At 48.9% G+C, this 20,290-nt stretch overlaps 2 protein-coding genes across 2 annotated transcripts; one reads left to right on the top strand and one right to left on the bottom strand.

Annotated features, from left to right (window-relative positions):
• Positions 1 to 383: 383 nt before the first annotated feature.
• On the bottom strand, positions 384 to 16,243 carry LOC107192874 (titin homolog). The gene is made up of 13 exons (XM_015582223.1): positions 15,957 to 16,243; positions 14,786 to 15,061; positions 13,736 to 13,840; positions 13,439 to 13,661; positions 13,229 to 13,352; positions 13,038 to 13,125; positions 12,790 to 12,945; positions 12,539 to 12,699; positions 12,367 to 12,441; positions 10,005 to 10,147; positions 8,622 to 9,321; positions 2,264 to 8,531; positions 384 to 2,219 (listed from the first exon to the last, which is right to left on the bottom strand). Exons 2-13 carry the CDS (start codon positions 14,969 to 14,971, stop codon positions 384 to 386), a joined length of 10,065 nt encoding a protein of 3,354 aa, XP_015437709.1. The 5' UTR covers positions 14,972 to 15,061; positions 15,957 to 16,243.
• A 1,057-nt stretch (positions 16,244 to 17,300) lies between these two features.
• LOC107192927 (solute carrier family 2, facilitated glucose transporter member 10-like) lies at positions 17,301 to 20,141 on the top strand. Its single transcript, XM_015582283.1, has 6 exons — positions 17,301 to 17,389; positions 17,677 to 18,090; positions 18,323 to 18,874; positions 18,950 to 19,296; positions 19,588 to 19,816; positions 19,894 to 20,141. The coding sequence occupies exons 2-6, from the start codon at positions 17,745 to 17,747 to the stop codon at positions 20,139 to 20,141; spliced, it is 1,722 nt and encodes a 573-aa protein (XP_015437769.1). The 5' UTR covers positions 17,301 to 17,389; positions 17,677 to 17,744.
• Positions 20,142 to 20,290: the final 149 nt, after the last annotated feature.

Below are 20,290 nucleotides of genomic sequence, written 5' to 3'. Positions count from 1 at the left end.
CCTCGTCACGATCACGCTCGACGATGGAGAACAAGCAGCAATAGTCCGTCGATACGAGGGAACAGAGTATTATCCCAGCACGTCTCAATTCCGTGGATTGGAGGTAATCGTTCCCTAGGCAACAAACGTGTATGGTTGCACCGAAATCCGGTAAACGATCGTGCGCTACCGGTGAACGAATGTTTCGATCGATTCGTCTCTCGAGCATCCGCCCGACAGACCCAGAGTAAAACTTCTCTGGGAAATCGATCGAAACACGATTCTGAATCGGTGGAAAAACGAAAAACCACTACGCCTAATCGATCCAGTCTCCTTACCGGTTACATCGACCAGAGGATGGATCTATCGACGCAGCTGTTCGTTTCGAGCGCTTCCTCTAGCAGTCAACGCTGCTGTTGTTGTTGTCGTCTGGACGCTCGTCGCTCGTCCTTCGCCTCCGAGTACTCATCGTCCTCGTCATCGTCGTCGTCGACGTCGTGGCTTGCCACGTCGAAGCTGGAATCGGTGCTCGACACGATCTGGCCGTCCTTCACCTCGAGATCGACCACCACTCGGTGACGTCGCTTCAGATTCTCCCGTCTTCGTCGACGAACACCGATCTGCCCGCGGACCGGCGTGTGCACAGGACTGTCCATACTGGAGGACGTGTCTCCTTCGCTCTGAGGGCTTCTGCTCGAGGGGAACGGCATCGTTTTGGTGCGTATCTGCGTACGTATTTGCATCGGCGGACTGGAGGTGGTGGACTCGCCGCTTAGGCTCGTGGTGGAGTAATATGGCGTCGATTTCGCTCTGACCGGTACGATCACCGGTCGCTCGGTGGATCTGGTCTCGTGATGGTACCTGGAGACATCGACCGGCTCGGAGAAACCACGCTCGAACCTGGACCCGGAACCGGTCACCGTAGTTTTCTCTTTCTCGACGTATACCTTCTCTTTCTCTTCCCGCCTATCGTCCTCGAACGACCATTCGTCGTCCCGTCGTTGGCTACGCGTTCCCAAGGTCGTCAGGTTCGCGTATTTCTCGTGCATGTCCTCCGAGCTGTCGCCACGCCGACCCACCTCCAGTCGGATCTGATCGGCGCTCGAGTACTTCATCGCGGGCACGTTGTCGTACAACCGATCGTCCTCCTCCTCCTCCTCGAGGATCGGCAGAGGCGGATCCCCGTCGTCCGACATCACGCGGAACTCCTCCTCGTCCCCGTCGTCCTCGTCGACCGCCTCGTCGAACTCGTTTCGCAGAGTTATCCGCGGCGGCGAGATGTCGGCGTACGAGGTCCTCGAGAGTTGTTGTTGTTGATCGTCGTCGTATCGTCGCGAGGACGCCGCAGCCAGTCGACGTTGCTCGTCGAACTGGCTCTCGATAAACCTCCTTGCCTCGTCCAGTTGCTCGTCCCTGGACCGTCGTCCGTCCTCCGTGCTACTTGGGACCGCCTCCTCGTCGTACGGCGAATACCGTCGCTCGTCCAGGCTCGCTAGGGGCGGCGGTGAAGACGGCGGAGGCGGAGTCAGGGGCGGAGAGGGCGGCGGCGGAGGGAAAGGGGGCGTGGACGTGAGCGACGGAGGACTGTCGACTGTTTTGCACTTGGAGTTCGGTCTCATGCTGGTCACGCTCTTGTCAGAGGTGGTGGTGTCGCTCTGGCTTTTCTCCACTGTCATCGGGGAATAGTATTGTTGAGGTACTACGGTGGTGCTGCCCGACCAGTCCGACGATATCGAAGCTCCGAGCTCGGCGAGGGAATTATCGTCGGACTTGGTGCCGGAATACTGACAGAACTGGCGCACGGTGTTGTTCGAGCTGGACCACTCGGACATTGACAGGCCCATCGACGTGTCCTCGCTGTGCGAGGAGCCGGTTATATAGGAATTCGATTTCGGTTTAACCGCCACCTCTTCCACGGTACCATCGACGGTGGTCGCGGACATCGAGCTCTGCCCGTCCTCCAGCAATGCGGAGTGAAGATCGTCGTGGAGGGTTCGGTTCTCGTCGTCGCTAGAATCGCTGTCACGATCCACGCGACCGGGCGTCTCGGTGCTGTCGGTCACCGTCACCTTGACCGCCTCCTCGGGCTTGATCTCCGTGTAATATGTCTCCACGTGGCTGACCAAATGACGCGGGGGCGGATCGAAGACGGGGGAACTCGGCGGCGACGGCCAATCCTCGGAGGTCTGAGCCCTTAGCTTCGATCTACCGGTGGTTTTCGGTGATCTCGCGGGATCCTCCTCCAGTCCGCCAGCGGCGTTCAGCACGTCTATCGGGATAGAGCGGTCCCGGACGGTGGATCGGAGGACAACGACGGCTGATGATCGCTCGACATCAACGACTCGTCGTCCAAGCTCGGGGATCTCGAGCTCGGCTTGAACGAGTCCTCCAAGTCGCTCTTGTCCTGCTCGGAGGTCGTCGACCTCTCGGATATCCGCGAGAGCGTGCGCGTCAACGCGAACGTACCGCAGCTGGCCAGGATGTCCGGGCCGATCGGGTAGACGAAAGTTCCGGGAAAATCGGCGAGATCCTCCTGAAAGCTGTCCTCGTTCTGGCCGTTGCTGTCCTCGGATTGCGACTGCACGGCGTTGCTCTCGTCCAACGGCTGCCAACAGCCGTCCTCTATGCTCGAGCTTCCGGAACTCTCCAGAGGAAAAGACTTCCAGGTGGAACTCATCTCGGCCCGCGGGCCACTCGGGTGAGAACCACCGTTGTTCTCCTCCTCGAGGGAACCGGCTCCACGGCCGCTGGCCACGGATCGTCGTGCGTCTCTAATCACGGCCAACTCTCGTCGATCCACGATCGGCTGAATCTGTCCTATTCCGAGGGGCCGAGCGATCGAGCAGGAACTCGACTCGGGATCCTCCCGATCCGGCGTCCAAGTGTTCGTCTCTTCGCTTCTGGAACGTTCGCTGCTCAATCTGAGCTTCTTGTCGATCGACAAACGATTACCACTGTTCACCGGCGATTCGATCCTCTGTCTCGCGGTCTCGCCAGCTGGCTCGTCCTCCGGCAGTTCCTCCTCCTCCTCTACCTCTTCGTCCGCCTCATCCACGCGTCTGGCCTCGAGATACTCGGGCGTCAGCTCGACCTCGACCAACGTTTTCTCGTCCATCCGGTCGACGCCGTAATCCGGCGAGCTCTGATCGCTTTCGCCACCTCTGGTACGGATCTGCGTGTCCAGAGCGTCTAAGGTATCCTCGCTGGTGTCACCGGAATCGAACGGACGATTGTCGTCGCCGTCCAGCTCTCGAATCTCTGGATAATCCTCCTCGTCGTACTGATCGTCGCTACCGGAAACGACATCGTCATCGTCGTCCTCGTCGCCGACATCGTCGTCCGAGCATTCCTCGATTGATATCTGAATCGGCGATCTGACCATGTCTTGATTCTCATCGAAATCGATGGGCCTTCCGTACGTTCCCTCGTCGTCTCGAGCGGCGCTTACGATCACGGTCACGTCTGGAAGATCCTCCCCTCTCTCCATCGATGGTTTTTCTTCCAGCTCGACGGAATGCCCACGATCCTCCGTCTCATCGACATATTCTTGTTCATTTTCTGTTGTCGTAGATTCGAGGGTGATGGTAGTGGTGGTGGTGGTGGTGGTGGTGGTAGTTTGCGGCACAGATCCCTCGAGAGTCCTCGAAACGCTCAGCATATCGATCTTCTCCGCTCTGACCGTTCTCTCGAAAGCTACCTCTTGCTCGGCGCCCGACTCGACCGAACTCTGATCGATGAATTTCGTTCCGTCGTCCACTTTCGCGTTCTCCAACGTGATACTCGGTTCTTTCCCGTTCGAATCCACGTACTCCGTCCCCGCTGTGTCCCTCTCGTACGGGATCAAGTCAACCGTCGTCGCGATGATCTCGTTGCACTCCGTCAACGGCGATTCCAGATACTGCGCCGAGGTCTCGGTGACGGACAACGAGTCCGTGAAGATCTCCGGCACGGTGGTGTGATCGGTGCTGTCCGATCTGTGATTCGGCGACGCCTCGAATGGAACCGACGACTGCGGCTTGGAGGCGAAATTCGCGCTCGGTGTCTCTGCTTCCAGGCCGATCATCTCACGAATGTCCGCCGATCGGTACTCCTGGTCCTCCTCCCGACTCTCCGACACGTCCACGGTGTCGTCTTTGCTGGAGAATGCATTCGCCGGCGGTAATCTGTGCACAGCGATCACCGGAGCGTCCAGCGACTTAGCTCGCCTCTGCGAGGTCGGCGATTGGGTGGCGCCTTGCCTCTGCAACGCGCCGATTCCGCTGCCTTCCGAGAGACCGAGGCGTGCCCGAGCAAAAAGAACAGGTGTCTGGCCCGATTTCCGTAAAACCACCGTTGGGGACTGCGTCAGATCTTGCGGAACTGCGCTCTTTTTCGTATCCTTTGCATCCTTGCTACCGGGCTGTTCCGAGGATCTTGGAGGATCGATCGACTGCTGTTGCTCCGAGGATGGTTTCGTCTCCTGTTTCGCTTCCTGTTGTTCCCGTCTGGGCTGTCGTTCGCCCTCACCGACGTCTACTTTCGCTTCAGATTTAGTTCGAGACACTTTTGACTCCTGCCTGACGCTGTCCTTCGACGACCCAACGGGCGTTCGCGACTGGTCTGCCGACTTGGTCTCCGATTTCGAACCGGTTCTCGCGGCCATGGTTCTCTTCGGCGATATCTTCTCGGTCGAGTCCTTCTTCTCCGTGCTGCCCAGACTCTTCGAAATGCCCAGAGACTTCGGCCTGACCTTCTCGTGCCTCGTTCCCGCTACTACCTTGATCAGATCCTCGTCCACGGACGCAGACTTCGCACGTGTACCCTTGGTCGCCACCGTTGCTTCGTCCTTCTCCTCCCTGGACGCGGAATACGTCTTCTCGGGCAGTCTGCCCACGGATTTCGATCGTCCCTTCTGAACTATGCTCACCTCCGGGACCACATCCGTCGAGTCGATTATGATGATCTCCTGCGGCATCTCGCCCAACTTCAGCTTCGACTTGTCGATCTTGGTGCTGGTGGCCGGCATCCGGGACTCCTTCGAAGCAGCCTTCTTCAACGGTGGCTTGTCGCCCTCGAGCGACTTTGACTGTTTCTTGAAGTCCTTCTTCGTCTCCGAACGGACCTTCTTCGCTCGTTTCGGCGACACGTCCGGCACAAAATGTTTGTTCTCGACCTCCGGCGACAGGAGAGTGTCGATCGGTGCTTTCTCCTCGGCCAGCGACAACGACTTCGATCGCAACGGCTCGCCGTGCGGCCTCGACGCGAACGGAACGAATTCAGGAACCTTCAGACTGTCCAATTCTAACGCAGGCTTTACAGGCACCTCGTCCAATGGCAGATCGGCGACAGGATCGACGAAATCGTCGAACCCTGTGTCGATGATCTTCGGCTTGGCGATCCTCGTCGAGGAACACTTGTTCGCCTCCGAGAACTTCGACTCGATTTTCTCGAGGATCCGTTTAGTCTTCTCTGGGATGCTCAGTTTCTCGAGGTTCTTCGGTTTCTCGGGAACTTTCGGCTTTCCAGAGGGCAGACTGGTCGTCGTGGTGGTCGCGACAACAGGCTCCATCGTCGGTTGTTCGTTCCCCGTGTCTTCGATCCTTTCCATCTCCGCGTTCGGCAGAATCGGCGCCGGAATCTCGGGCAACGGAATTTTCTCGATGCTGTCCTGCTTCTCTAAACTATCATCCGGCATCTTCAGACTGTCCTTCTCGACCTCAGACTTGGCCTTCCGTTCGAGCTTCATCTTCATCTCCATTCCGACAACGTCCGCGAAATTTCGAGGCTTCGTCCTCGAGTCCAACGACCTCTGCGCAATGCCCAATACTTTGTTGCTGTCCGGCGACTTTCTCTTCTGTATCACCGAGACGATGGTCACGTTCGGATCGGTTGGCGACACCTTCGGCGAGCGTCTCTCGATCGCCGTGACAATTGTGACGTTCGGCTCGATCGGGGACAATTTCGGCGACGGTGTGGGTCGCCGATCGCCGGGACTAGATTCGACGACGCAACTCCGATCGAAGGAGGCGGATCGAGAGGATTTCTTGTCGGGCGAGGGAGCCTTCGAGCTTGGCTTCGACGGACTTCTGCTTGTTGGCGAAAGACTGCAAAGGATCGTTTTCGCCATTGCAGTGTCAGTTGGCGACAATTTCGACGTGGGACTGGGGATGCTTTTCTGTTTCTCGGATGGACTGATCAGTATCGATTTCGGTCTGGTGGGCGAGATCGTGGTGCTCTTCGGCTTCTCTGGGGACAGTTTGTTGCCGGGCTTTTCGGGGGACAATTTGCTGCCGGGTTTCTCGATCGAGGTCAGCTTGGACAGATCGAACGACGTCACGTCTGCGATCAGCTTCAACGGCAGCTTGGGCAGCTCTCTGGCGACGACCACTGCCGGCGGCGGTTTCTTCGTGGTTTTGCCGCTGTCGGACTCGGACTTCTCGTCGGAAGCGGTTCCGTTCATCACGTGACGTTTGTGCAGAGTGTACGGTATCTCGATGTTCGCCTTCTGGATGGCCGCGCTGTCCGAGAAAGGATCCTCGTCCCCGGAATCGGCGGGCGTCAGATCGATGGACTTCTGATGCATCAGGATGTGCCGTTTGCTGTTCGATCCGAGCCTCTGTCTGGCGGGATTCGGATCGCTTTTGGTGCGTTCTACGGGCGTGTGACCGGGGATCGTGTCGTCGAAACCCAGCACCACGCCACCGACGATCTTCGGCTCGTACTCGGTGAACACGGTCTTGTTGCTCTTCAGGTTCTCCATCTCCAACGGCACGCCTATCACCGTTTCCGTTCTCGACTCCAGCGACAGCCTCGACTGTCGTTCCCGTTCCCGTTTCTCCTCGTCCTTTCGCGCCTTCTCCAGGCTCCTCCAATCGTCCCTCTCTCGCGGTTTCTCCTCTAGTTTTCCCTTCTCGGACCGCGCAGCCGCCACCTTGCTCCTTTTCGCGTCCTTCGCCTCGATCTTCTCGACGCTGCTTCGCCTCCACTCATAAATTTCGTGCTCCAGACACTCCAGACTCCTTCCAGCCCGCGTGTTCTCCGCGTGCTTTCCACGTTCCCGCGACTCCGTTCGTTCCAGATGCCTTCGCTCCCGCGAGTCCAGTCGCTCTATGCTCTTGCGCTCGCCGCTTCTCATCTCGGACCTGCGATCCTGAGCACGGTCCCTCGAGTTGCAACGCTCCAGCGACTCTAGCCGCTCGATCGTGACGGGATCGAAGTCAAAGGTCGGTCTCTCAGCGGCGTCGAGCCTCTCGACGCTCCTGCCGCGCTGCTCCTTCGCGGTCGATCGCTCGAACGGGCTTCTGTTACCTGAATCGAATCTCTCCAATGTGTGTCGCTGATTGTAATCAACGGTATTGCTTCTGCTACCAGGACTTCTCCTTTTCTCGCGCGAGTCCAACCGTTCGATGCTTCTCTCGCGATGCTCGCGCGACTCCGAGCAACGGTGCCTCTCCTTCGGGCTTCTGTTCAAGTACTCGTTGCTGGTGCGCAGTCCCTGCGAGTCTAGACGCTCGAAGCTCTTTCTCCGTAGCTCGTGCGGACTCCTCTCCTTCGAATCCAATCGTTCGTAGCTCCTCTCACGGACGTCCAATCGCTCGATGCTCCTCCTCAGCTCCCTAAGATCGATCCGATCGATACTACGCCGACCGTGACCGTCCGCTCGACGATGTTCCCTATAATCGAATCGTTCGATCGACCGTCGACGTTCCCTGGTCTCGCCGGGCATACCGCCGAATTTATCCGTCTTTTTAACGTACTCCCGCGAATCCCCTCGATCCATGCTCCTGCGACGCTCCTTCTCCTGCAGCTTCGACAACGATCGCTCGAGCTTCGCGTCGCTGTCGCGGCCCTTCTTTTCCCGATTCCTAAGACCCCTGCCTAAGCTGCCTGTCTCCACATAAGTCCGTGGAACGTGATCCTCGAGGCTCGCTATGCTACGCGCTCGTACCGTTCTGACCCGTCGATCAGCGATCGTTCGGTTGGACGACTCGACCGGGCTCGAGTCGTCGTCTATCCGCGACTTCGGACGCATTATACCCTCGTCCCGCAACACCTCCGAGTCCACGTGCGTGATCTTATACTTGGGCTTCAGATTTTTCAGCTCGTTCAGCACGCACATCTTTTGCTTCTGTATCTGCAACACGACCGGATCTTTACGCTCGGAATCCTGATGCGGAAGGTGCAACAGATTCGATATTTGTTGCGGCAACGGCGATCCTTGCAGCACCGGTTGCTGCGGCGGAGGTGGCGGTGGGGGTGGTTCCACCACCGAATTGGCGTGTCGTGTTTCGAACTTTCGCTCGATCTGCGTGCTGGATCGCTGTATCCTAGACTCGACGGTCACATAGTCAGTGGCGTCGAGTTCCGCGGTTACCGTCGTGTACCGATCGATGGACTTTGTTCGAGTCGCGTTCTTAAGGTCCGCGAGCACGGATTTGAATTGCTGTTTCTCCGCGGACTTGATCGTCCGGTGCTTGACGAAGGAATCGGTCTCGGCGTCCATTTGGAACATCTCCCGCTCGATTCCTTCGTCGCTACGGTCCGAAATCGGCTCGTCCTCCCCGTCCCCGTCTCTGTCCTCGTCACCGTCACCCGCCACCTCGTCCTCCTCCTCCTCCTCCTCCTCATCCTCCTCCTCCTCGTTCTCATCCTCGTCGTCCCGCGGACTGGAATACGATTCCGGATACTCAAATTCGTGCTCGCGTTCCAAAAGCTCGTAGGAGTCGTGCGATAGATCGTCGTGCGACAGATCGCCAGCCGGGCCGGACTCCTCGTGGCCGGATTCGGTGGACAGCGACGAGGTACCCGGATAGGAGCTGCTGTAGACGCGCTCGGGTACCGAGTCGTGGTCCAACGAGGGCAATTTCGAGCTGGCGGCGCTGTACGAACGATTGCTCTCGTCGTACCGCGTCACCGGATTATCCAGCTCCCCTTGCGAGGGCAACCGGAACGGTTCCAAGAGGACCGTCTCCCCAGCGGCGTTGATCGGTTTCTCGTCCTTCGATCGCGCTTTCCCGGAATCCTCGAAACTCGAGGCGTACAATTCACGGCAACTGGCCGATCGCTGCCAGGGATGTCTGGGCATGGGTCGCGGCGGTGGGAATTCAGGGGGACTGCTGTTAGAGGGGCTGATACGACCTGCTGATGAAATCCGTTGATGGCTGGTAACAAGCATCTGTCGCGGTGCTTGGACCTGGCTGGGTGTGGCCGGGGAATGAACGTCGATGGACGTAAGTGTCCGAAACGACGTAGCTGTGTCTTCGCGACGGTGAATCGTCCCTCCCATCGAGACACTCGTCACAGTCGTCGGAGAATCCAGTGTCATCGAGCCGCATGACAGAGACAGAGCTGGGGTTTCCAGGGCTGAAATATATATATATATGTATATATATACATAGGTTTATATTGAATTTTCCGTCGCATGTATCCGTCCCCGTTATCTCGCGAGCCCCTGCTACGCTTCTCGCCGACCTTATTCCCCCACCCCTATTCGATCTAGCGCGCGTCATTCCAGGTTTCTTCTTTTTTTTCTTTCTCTGTCGTTTCCCGAAGGATCTTGACGAGTCGATGAATACCGAGAACGACCACCGCGGTTGCAACGACTCGGAGAGATCTTCGGTTCCGACGTATGAACGGAACAACGTGCTCTCTATTGAGCCCGATTTCCGGATGTTTGGTCGTTTGCGAAGCGGTTCTAAGTTCGTAACACGCTAAGCTACTCTCTACGCTTACGATATTACTCTTTATGCACGATACTTCGAAAAGAAAATTTAACGCTAAAGAACGTGAACGAAAAGAGAGAGAGAGAGAGAGAGAAAGACAGAGAGGAACGACAGAGTAAACGGAAGAACGATAGAACGGAAACAGAGAGAGCGAGAGAGATATATATATATATATATGTATATAGATGTAACCAAGTATGAGAAACTGAGAAGATAAAGATAGGCGAACAAGAGATAGCGAGTGTATGAAAAACAAAGCGTTTCTCTTTTTGTTTCTTTCTTTTTTCTTCTCGTGGAGGTTGGTGTCGGTCATGGTGTACATACCAGGATCGCCGAGGGGCAGGAGGGGGTGGGCAGAGATGCTGGAGCTGCCCATAAGGGAGCTGCTTGGAGTGGCCCCACGATAGCCTCCCCCCTCCAAGCCCTGCAATGCCCTACCACCGCTAGTCTGCCGGAACGAATTGGACCTGCGAGCAAGAGAGAGTCAAGTTCAGCATCAGACTTAGGCTACCATATTGCCAAGCCTGTTTCAGAACTAACTTATACTTCTTTTTTTTTTTTCTCATCCTCTCTTCCCAATCTATACCACCGTCTCGCATCACGTCGTAACACGCGGTAGCTCTTTGAACGCGCGCTTCGATCGATCGGCAACACCGTTATCGTTTTTCAAGGGTTCGCTTCGTATAGTATATTTTAATTAATATACCCAGGGCCGGCGCTACCATTAAAGCGTCCTAGGCGGTCGCCTAGGACGTAAACCATGAGAAGGCGCAAAAATCCAGCCGGTTTCATTGAACGATAGCAGATATAATGATAATTTAATTTAATTTAATTCAATTCAATTCATCCGGGTGAGGTATATACTGGGTGAACCACGAATCGTGATCAGTAGAGATTACTCTGTTATTAGCAGTCCGATCGAAAATGTTTTTATCAGGTATAGCATGGTTTCAAGAGAGCTTCAACGTGATTGTACCAAATTTTTTGTCAACCCTTCTTTTTTCATGATTTTTCAAGGTCACCTTTAATTTTTTTGCAAATACACCTATCATTTTTTTACGCCTATCTGTTAAAGGATTTGAAGACCAATTCGGTAAGTATCATAACATGTGTTACTTTTTTCTTTAATTGAATCTTCGAAAGAGAATTGAAGGCGACCTTGAAAAATCATGAAAAAAAAAAAGAGTTGACAAAAATTTGCTATAATCACGTTATAGCTCTCTTGAAACCATGCTATACCTGATAAAAACATTTTCGATCGGACTGTTAATAACAGAGTATTCTCTACTGATCACGATTCGTGGTTCACCCTGTATAATAATAATAATAGTATTTTGTTTAACGTACTGAATAAAAATTTTTTACAATTTCAATTTTAAAAGAAAACGTAATTAATTTGTAAAATAGGGGGCGAGATAATTAGCTTGGCCTAGGGCGCAAAATAACCTGGCGCCGGCACTGAATATACAGTCATCAGTGTCGCGATACAAAATAAATAAAAAATAAAAAAAAAATAAAACAAAGTTACCCGAGAAGAATTGTAAATTTTGTAATTCGAGACGGTTCCTTCGATAACCGATCACGCCCTCAAAACGATAAGGATGCCATGCATCTTTCGTAGAAACGTTTACTGATAGATCCTTACGCTTGCACGTTGTTTCCTAATTCGTTAAATAAATCGTTGCTTTCGTCGACGAAACAAGAATGACTTTACTCTGTCCTACTGGTCGCCTTGTATAAGAACCGTTGTTAACGCGACCGCGACAAGATCCGCGTTACCAATGAGAAAACACGATCGCGTGACACCCATCAAGTAACGTACGTGTATGTGCAAGGATGAGATTATCGTAAGGAAAGTGTGAATCGATCTAAATATTCTATCGTAGAGTAATCTACCGCTATTTGGACATGTACACGCAGATGTGTCGCACGTTGATAAGAAAACAAAGAAACAAATAATGATGCAACGGTCGGGACAGTGAAATATATATATATATATATACAGGGTGTAACAAAAATGTTGGAGGACCCGGGAATGGAAGACTCGTGAGGTGATTTGAAACAAGTTTTTCCTCAGCAAACATTTTTCTATGGAAAAAATTGTGTGAATCAACCCAGGAATCCCTCATTTCCGGGAGTCGAAGCTATTTCGGGACACCCTGTATATCGTACTTTGCACAGTGTATCGTTAGAGGTGTGTTATAAAATGGCGAGAATTAGTGACCACATTATATCGAAAAGAGGGTACATCGATCATTCGGGTTATCGTGCCTGATGGTGAGCCTGACTCCCCGCCACCCCTGTCCGAGCAGGCAACACTGACAAACGGAAGTACAAAACGTACAGAGAGTGAAACACGCTTCATTCTACGGAAATTGGAGCAACGACGATAAATACCAATTAATTGTCCCGGCAAAAGCAAGACCGTGCCACCTACCCGTCTTACCCACGCAAGATTCAGTGCGCTCGTTAATTAAAATATACATCTGAATGGTATGAAACCAACGTTAAAAGGGAGGGAACAGTACAAATAACGGTACGCATGCACTATCTACGCATTACTGGTACGCATACACATGTATACATGTATATTGTATATATTGTATATACAATATATACATATACATATCCAAGAGTTGGTTCAATCGTCAAACAACATATTCCCGGTATCGCTGGTTCGACTTACCTTTGAAACGTTTGCCTTTTCACGTAATTGTCCCGCACGAACTCGACGATTTGCTTTTGCGTTTTCCCGCTATACCTGATAACGGAACATCAACGAAACTCGTTAATTCGATTCGCACGCGACATCGCCGCCGATTTCTTTCCGTTGCACCTCGGATGTGTACTCAACATACCTGAACGACGAACCACGGCTCAAGACTCGCGTCTTCTGCCGCATCACTCGTTTCACCACCGAGCAACGGAAAAATCCATGATTCTCGACGCATTTCTTCCAAAAATTTTTGCACTCGTTACGGCCCTCGAAAAAGAACTCCACCGTGTCCTTGTAGTAACCCTGGAATTTCGAACGATCGATCGGTTACACGCGGATTCGTTCGTATTACACGGCGCCTCTTACGTGCACCGGAATATTGTATCTACTCACGTATCCCTCCGGATGAAGTTTGATTAAAAATCGCTTTCTTTTGAAGCTGATCTTCCGGATTTTCGCCCAACTAAACGTGTTGATTTTCGTGAAATTTTGAAAAACTACGATTCCCATATGGGCCACCGCCAAATTCAACGGCACGCCCTCGTGATCCTTCAACGAACAATGGTGCGTTCACACAGCTGTTTTTTTTTTTAATCTTTTTATCGAGTCTCACAGCGAAGTGAAAAATAAACGACACTTACTTTCGCCGGATGCATCTTCATTCCGTACAACTCGCAACGACGCGCCGTCTCCAGTAGATTCAAGTCAGCCTCTGCCGGAGATTGACCTCTGTTAACAAAAAAAAAAAAAAACAAAGAAAACACGGTTTCAACAAACTCGATCGTGGTAAAGAAACAAAACAAAAAGTAAAATTCATCGAAATCTATCTTACGCGTGCTTTTTATGATTCTCCATGATGCGACGCTCTAGTTCCTGATCTTGATGAGGCACAAATTTGTAAGTCGACAAGTACGTATGATCCGGATAATCCTCAATTACGTAATCACCGCATTCCGCTGAAACGATCGATGGATTTCGAAACCAAAATGCCCCCTTGCCAAACAATAATTTACGGGAATCCGTTGCCACACGATTCACTCACCCTGGACAATGTAACTGGCCATCAGAGCTGCCGTATTATCGTTGCACTGGAGCAAACCTTGAGCCAGATCTCGCTTGATTTGGAGACAAAATAAATATCTCGTAAACTCTTCCTCCAGTTGCGCTGGATCGGGTGTATAAAACTTGACACAAAATCTCAAAAGTGGATCTATCAACGATAGCCCGACTTGTCTACAAACGGGTTTCTCCAAATCTAGCCAGTACTGCAATTAAAACGCGTCGTTTGAGTAACAGACTCTTTCGCCAACGTGGATCCATGCGCAATTCAGAGTCTTACTTTAGTCCCATTAGGTTCTTGATACTCGAGTCCGAAATAATCAGCCTCCAAGAGATGTAACTGTTTGCAGACTTGATCGAACAATACTCTGCCCAATGCCTTGGCCTAGAATTTCAATACAAAAAGAATAACGATTTTAATGTATCTGCAATAACAGATTTTATCGGTTCCATGTGTCCAGTAATGTATTATCATCCTGTGTTCTCCGTATATTCACATTACTTTGTTGAAGTAATATCTAAGGTAAGTGAAAATATGTTTCGGATACTCTAAGTAAGCCTTTATGAATAATCAATACGTCAATACATGTACCCAGTGCAATATAGTATAACCAATTATATGCTCCAATAGTTCGTTTAAAAGTGTTATATGCGTGTACATTATATGGTAGATGATTTTACTGTGTAAAGAAGATGCATTATAAAGGAAATAATTCAGTAATGTACAAAATAATACGTACATATGTATTCTGTGTTATTTTATTCAAGCTGTCTTGTTTTATTTCAAGTGAATTCTTTTTTGCTATTTTAGTAATTGTACAATACGCTAGAATTTATTTCAAAATGTTTATAAAAACCATCTTAAAAGTAATGGTCCAGGTGTTTTATAGTCGATGACCCATAATTTCTATTCACCATATGACACTGACCATGTAGAAAAATCTGACAAAGTATTTTGCAAACTTTTTCTTTTCAAATTGTCAATAAAACAAAATCATTATTACAGATATTAATAGAATAATTCAACATCCTTTATGGTTCATACATTTATTGTAAAGCTGGATCCTAAGCGTTCTATTCATCTGTGCTTGTTAAACACCCTATTGTAGAAGTACAGTCAATTACTTGCCATTATAGAATTAAGCCAACGCGTTAAAGTACTTGCCCAAACGTTTACAAATGTTCAAGAACATTTGAAGGGGTCGCAGACCAACAAAGATGGAATAATATCATAAAGTCTCAAAATATCAAATTCTATATTGACTAGTATTCTTGACAGAGTTTAATGTACTTTATCATCTACACGAGAGGTATGCCAAACAAATGTTACCTGAACTTGAAACATTGTAATAGTATCATCCAACATTTGTACACGAACAGCAAGCATTTTCCCAGCTTTCCTAGGTGTTGTGGGAGGAGTTCTACTACCCCCGTCTACACCTGCTGGGGTTGAATGGCTATGAGGCATCTTAGATCCTCCGCTCCCCTTCATGCTTATGCTTTCTATGTCATTCATCTTCAGTCATCTACCTTCAACCGTACAGGGACCAGTTGTCTTTATTTTTCTATCAAAAATTTTACGTATAATTCTCTATTACGTTGTCATCTGCAACAGAATATCAAGCACACGAACATTTTCGAGAATACACTTCACAGGCACAGTACTGTCGTTAAAAAAATTAACAGGTGAATTTGAAACTAAGGAGGGTTAAATTCGAAACGGTTTCATTCGTTCCGCTCCTCGCGTTTTCAAATTAATACGCAACTACGCAGCAGTATCCCGCGGACATTACAGGAATTACACATTTCGTCCGCATGAAATTTTTCCTATAAGTCGCCAAGAGAATTTTACTAAGGATAATTAGAATTAAGAAAAAAAGCTGTATCCATGAATATGGAAAATAAGTCAATGGCAAGGATTATGTAAACGACTAATCGAACCTCTTATCGCAGTGAAGTAAAAAAATAGAGAAAATGAACATTATCACTCACATTTGTTTACATCATTCATAATGCTGTTACGTGCGAGGCGTTACTTATCATTCCGTACGGTCCACTCGTCGCGTATCTTCAAGAGAAGAGTCGTCGACGCGCGATGTTACGTCAAGCTCTACGATTACACTGTCGATCGAATAGTGCTAATGGAATATGTTAAGAGATTGGCTACGTTTTAAAGGGTGGAAAGTGTTGATTTGCCGATCAATGAACGATCTTGAAATCCCGAATGCACCACAGTGGTACCGTTAATCGTCCACCTCGTTAGCCCGTGCTATTCAACGGGCTTTCTAATACGGAACTCGGAAACGAGAATATAAGCGAATCGAACGATCGTTCCGAAGAAACACTAATATACGAGCTGTACGAAGGGACGAAGAAACGAAGGGAATCGAACAGTGAACAAGGCGGGGCTGGAAATGTTCTTTCGGGGTGAAAGAATCGGTTGAACGGCATTACGAAACGATAAGAAATAATATGCGTGATAGAGATTTTTTCATACATACGTCTGCCGGCTTAATAGGTAATAGTGGCAGCACGCCCCAAACATACAGCAACGCAGAGTTCATTGATCACCAAACAACACTACTACTACTACTTCGTTCACCGGCACTCCCGTTGTTACGATCGTTTTCGCGTTACCAGTGGCATTAACGAGTCGTTAACGTTACCACCATTATCCCCGGCACAGAATTCGCATACGATCTCTGAATATCCCCGAGCGACAGTCGAGGAAGTCTCCAAATTGAACCACATCACACACCTACGGAGCGCTCGTCTCCGCCTTGGCATGAATTATACGAAACGTCAGTGGTTCTCAGTATGCGACAAACTGTCCAATTATTCATTGATGAACCACCGTGCGCAGCAATGCCCGAGTGTGGCAACCCGTAGCCACGAAAAGGACAGAATTCGCGATGATTATCCCAACCGACTCGAGTCCGATAGCCGACTAACTCTAGTAGTATTGGTCGTGTAGCGCGCGACGCATTCCAAGGGCGGAGCCACGCCAAAGACACTGACTGCGACATCTGTGGAAAGATTCGAGAGTCTCGAATCGAGACTTCTAATCGCTACGAACTGCCGCCCCTCACCCAAACGTCAACAGTCAAAACTGAACTAGCTCAAACCTACTGCGACCATTCTGTCTCCCAGATAGCACATAACGCCTTGAAGACGGCTTAAGAGTATGCTTTCCTTAGTACAGTTTTATGCGAGAATATCGTAAAAATTTGTAAAACAGCAAGAATTCTTTGATCGACGTTTGAATGATATGGTCCTTGACATTAAACAATATTTTATTTTATGGCACGTAAAATAATGTGCTACGAAGACTGGTGGCGCCATCGGCGGCAAAATGAGCAAGCTAATAGCCAATTCGTACACGTTCCTGTCCGATAGATGGTAATGCTTATTTACCAGTTTCAATATTTTACCACGGATGGCGCAGTCTGTTAAAGGACGTGGCTTTTTTTATTACAAAAGTAATTTTTGCCGCTATTTGCATCGCCGATCTTATGATCAGGACAGTAATTGTTGAGCGAGAGAAATTGTTAATAGAAAGGAATTACGAGAATGTTGTCAAATTCGCGATCCAGCTCCATGGATCCGTAGTCCCTGATTAAAGAATTACGAACCAATCGAGTTTTCGACGGTTTCCTTGGGTTTCCTATGGAGCTTCTTCTTCAACAAACTCTCAAACTAAAGCGTAAAATACATAAATTAAGCCGAAATTTGCGGTAAAACTTAGGACTGTTCCTCGCTTTTGCGCACACATGATCTCCTTTATTTCTAAAACTATGCAAGATGGCGCTACGGATCTGAATGCTCTCTAGAACTGTCAATTGACGCATTGTCGAGTTTAAAGCAGCAAATGTCAAATACTCAAAAGTACTTCAAGCAGTGATTGTGATTGATGTAACGTTGTTTCTTACGAGTAGTGAGTATCACGCTGAAACTAATTTTTCTGCTGTACTAGTCGATCGTACAAATGGAAAGAATATGCGGGAGTCTTCTGTCAATATTATTGTTGCCTCCCACATTGTTTGGAGCTCGAATAGTAACCGAAATACATGTGTGTTGCGAACCCTAGTATGTAATGTCAAAGATAACAATGTGTATATTTAGATTGACAGCTTAACCACATATCCTTAACGATACAGTCGTAACGATTTTTTCAACAACTCACGAAGTGTGTAAATTTTATAGTCAATATGATTGTTTCAGGACTCGAGACCGGTTGTCTTCATGTAAATTTGCTATACTTGTTGTTGTTGTTGTTGCATTAAAGAATAATGTCGGACGAAGAAGACACAGCGATACTATTAAACAATGCAAATAAAACGATCGAAATGTATGTAAACAAAGTTCCGAACGAAGATTATCAGTGCCTGCCTCCAACGAGCTTGAGAAAGCCAATTCCAAAGCAAAACGATAATTTAACACCGTTAACATCGAGAAATCAAAATGTTTTTGTTTCCATGGTTGCAGTTCTAGCAGGTATTGCTTTCGGATGTGACATGGGTGTAGCAAAGCCTATAGCCCCTTTAATTAAACATGAATTCAACTTGCATTGTTTCGAAAGAGACTTTGTTATTAGTATCTGGTTTATTGGGGCTCTTCTTGGTGGTTTAACCGGTGGTACGTTTTGCACAATTTTTTATAAAACCACCCATCCGACAAGTTCAAGACCGATGGCTCAGCATGTGAGTCGGGTGACATGTTACCCATATAGCCAATAACTCAACTCATGGGTCTCGTAGAAACTGTTGCCAGTTGCAGGGGATAGTCTTGCTATGAAAGATCGGTCTTGAATGTGTTAAACACATTTCCATATAACAATACAAGATGTAATATCAATGTTACATTACAGGCTTTTTAATCGATTCGTTCGGCCGACGTTGGATCATGATATTAACAATGCTGTTTCTAACCTTTGGTGCTACGTTATCCGCACTGGCGAATCATTACATTCTGCTTCTGGTCGCGCGAATAATTTGCGGTTATTCGGGAACCGTTTCAGCTGTGGCGCATTGCATTTATATGGCAGAAGTCTCCGACTCGAATATACGCGGATACAATGTAATGTTGTATCAGTTGGGCACAGCTATCGGATTTCTGATGTCTGTCATCGCCGCAGCTGTAAAAAGTATAGACTACCAATGGCGATTTTCCATCGGTATAACGGCTGTTCCCGCCTTGGCCGCCTGTATTATTACCATAATATTTCTCCAACGATCACCGCCATTTTTGCTCTACAAACGTATGGCAAATGTGTCCAAGACACCCTCGCAGAATCCTTGGAACACGATTCTCAAAATAATGACAATCATGGTGTTCTTATTGATATTGCAACAGGGCACTGGTAAACGGCAAGTCTTGTATTACGCGCCGAGATTGTTCGCGTTGTTGGGCATCTGTTCGAGTAAGTGTTGAAATTCCACTGGGTCTTACCCAAGGAAAGCAACATGTCCCTTCTGTACATAATTGCGTTTTACAGATGTTGCTGAAATCACAGCTTTAATATCTCTTGGCGTTGTGAAGGTGTTCAGCACGATGCTTTCGTTGATCGTAGTGGAAAGATGCGGACGTCGAACGGCGCTGATTACGTCAGCAACTATATGCATGACAACGATATCGTTGTTGTCGTTACTGGCTACAATAGACAGAGGCGACGATACCACGGACGTATTAATTCCTCGCTGTAAAAACTACCATAACGAGGAAATTAAACTCCAAACCGCTATGCCGGCTGGATCTCCGCCACCGTTCCCGTTGCTACCGACTCCGCTGGCCATAACAGCTCCTAGTCCAGAAACATGGACTCAAGTGAAATCATCCTGCGAAGTATACACATTTTCCTCGAGTTAACCCTCATCCGTCTTCCCCAACTTATTTTGTTCCTTTGGTGTAAAATTGAATCAGTGATAAAAATTAATACAATCAAGTGATAAATAGTTAAATTTACAAATTCTTTAAAGTAAACATCACGAAGTCTCAGCTAAATTTACATACACGTGACAGAATAACGTAATTTCTTAGGAAAAAACTGTCAAATTTGACACAAGGGACGGATCAGGGTTAAGAAACCTAATTGACGCACGTGGATACGTTTGACCAATGTGATTACCATTGCAGACGCAAAATATTGTTGTATCCGAGGGGCTCACCGGCGGTTTACGTATTCTAGCGGTAATAACGTTGCTCGTCTATGAGGCAGCCTACGCTTTAGGACTTGGTCCTGTGCCGCTGTTAAATCTTACGGAAGTGTTCCCCGCAGCGATACGAGGAAGATGCATCAGTTTCATTTCCATCGTAATAATTGTAACGCATATTATCGCCACTGAATCGGTGATCGCAATGATCAGTGAGTTTCTTTCGATAATACTAAAGTGTAAATGCCGTTACCCATACGTACAATTTGGGTTTTTTTTTTCATTTCAGAATCATTAACACTGGCCGGATCGTATCTGTTTTATAGTTTCATGTGTCTGGTCACTGTATGTTACGTTTTTCTACTTATCCCGGAAACGAAGGGCAAATCGTTGCAACAAGTTGCTCAAGAATTACGGAAATTATCTCTCGGGACACGAGTATGCAACAATCTGCGGAGCCTGCCGCTGATATGTCACATCAAATGGATTAAAAAATACGATGGAAATGTGAGTACCGGTCAGAGCACTTTAATTTGAACGTAACGAACAGAATTTTGTATACGAAATAATTGTATACGTTCACGATGCGTTTACAAATTGCATTTTGCAAATGCCAACGATTCTTTTTTTTTTTTTTTTTTTACGATTTCTACGCGTGAAACAGGTTACTGTTGGTTTTATCGGAG

Source organism: Dufourea novaeangliae, unplaced genomic scaffold, assembly GCF_001272555.1.
Source record: "Dufourea novaeangliae isolate 0120121106 unplaced genomic scaffold, ASM127255v1 scaffold439, whole genome shotgun sequence".
In the NCBI taxonomy this organism is placed as follows: Eukaryota; Metazoa; Arthropoda; class Insecta; order Hymenoptera; family Halictidae; genus Dufourea; species Dufourea novaeangliae.
This window is presented reverse-complemented; position numbering and strand designations above follow the sequence as displayed.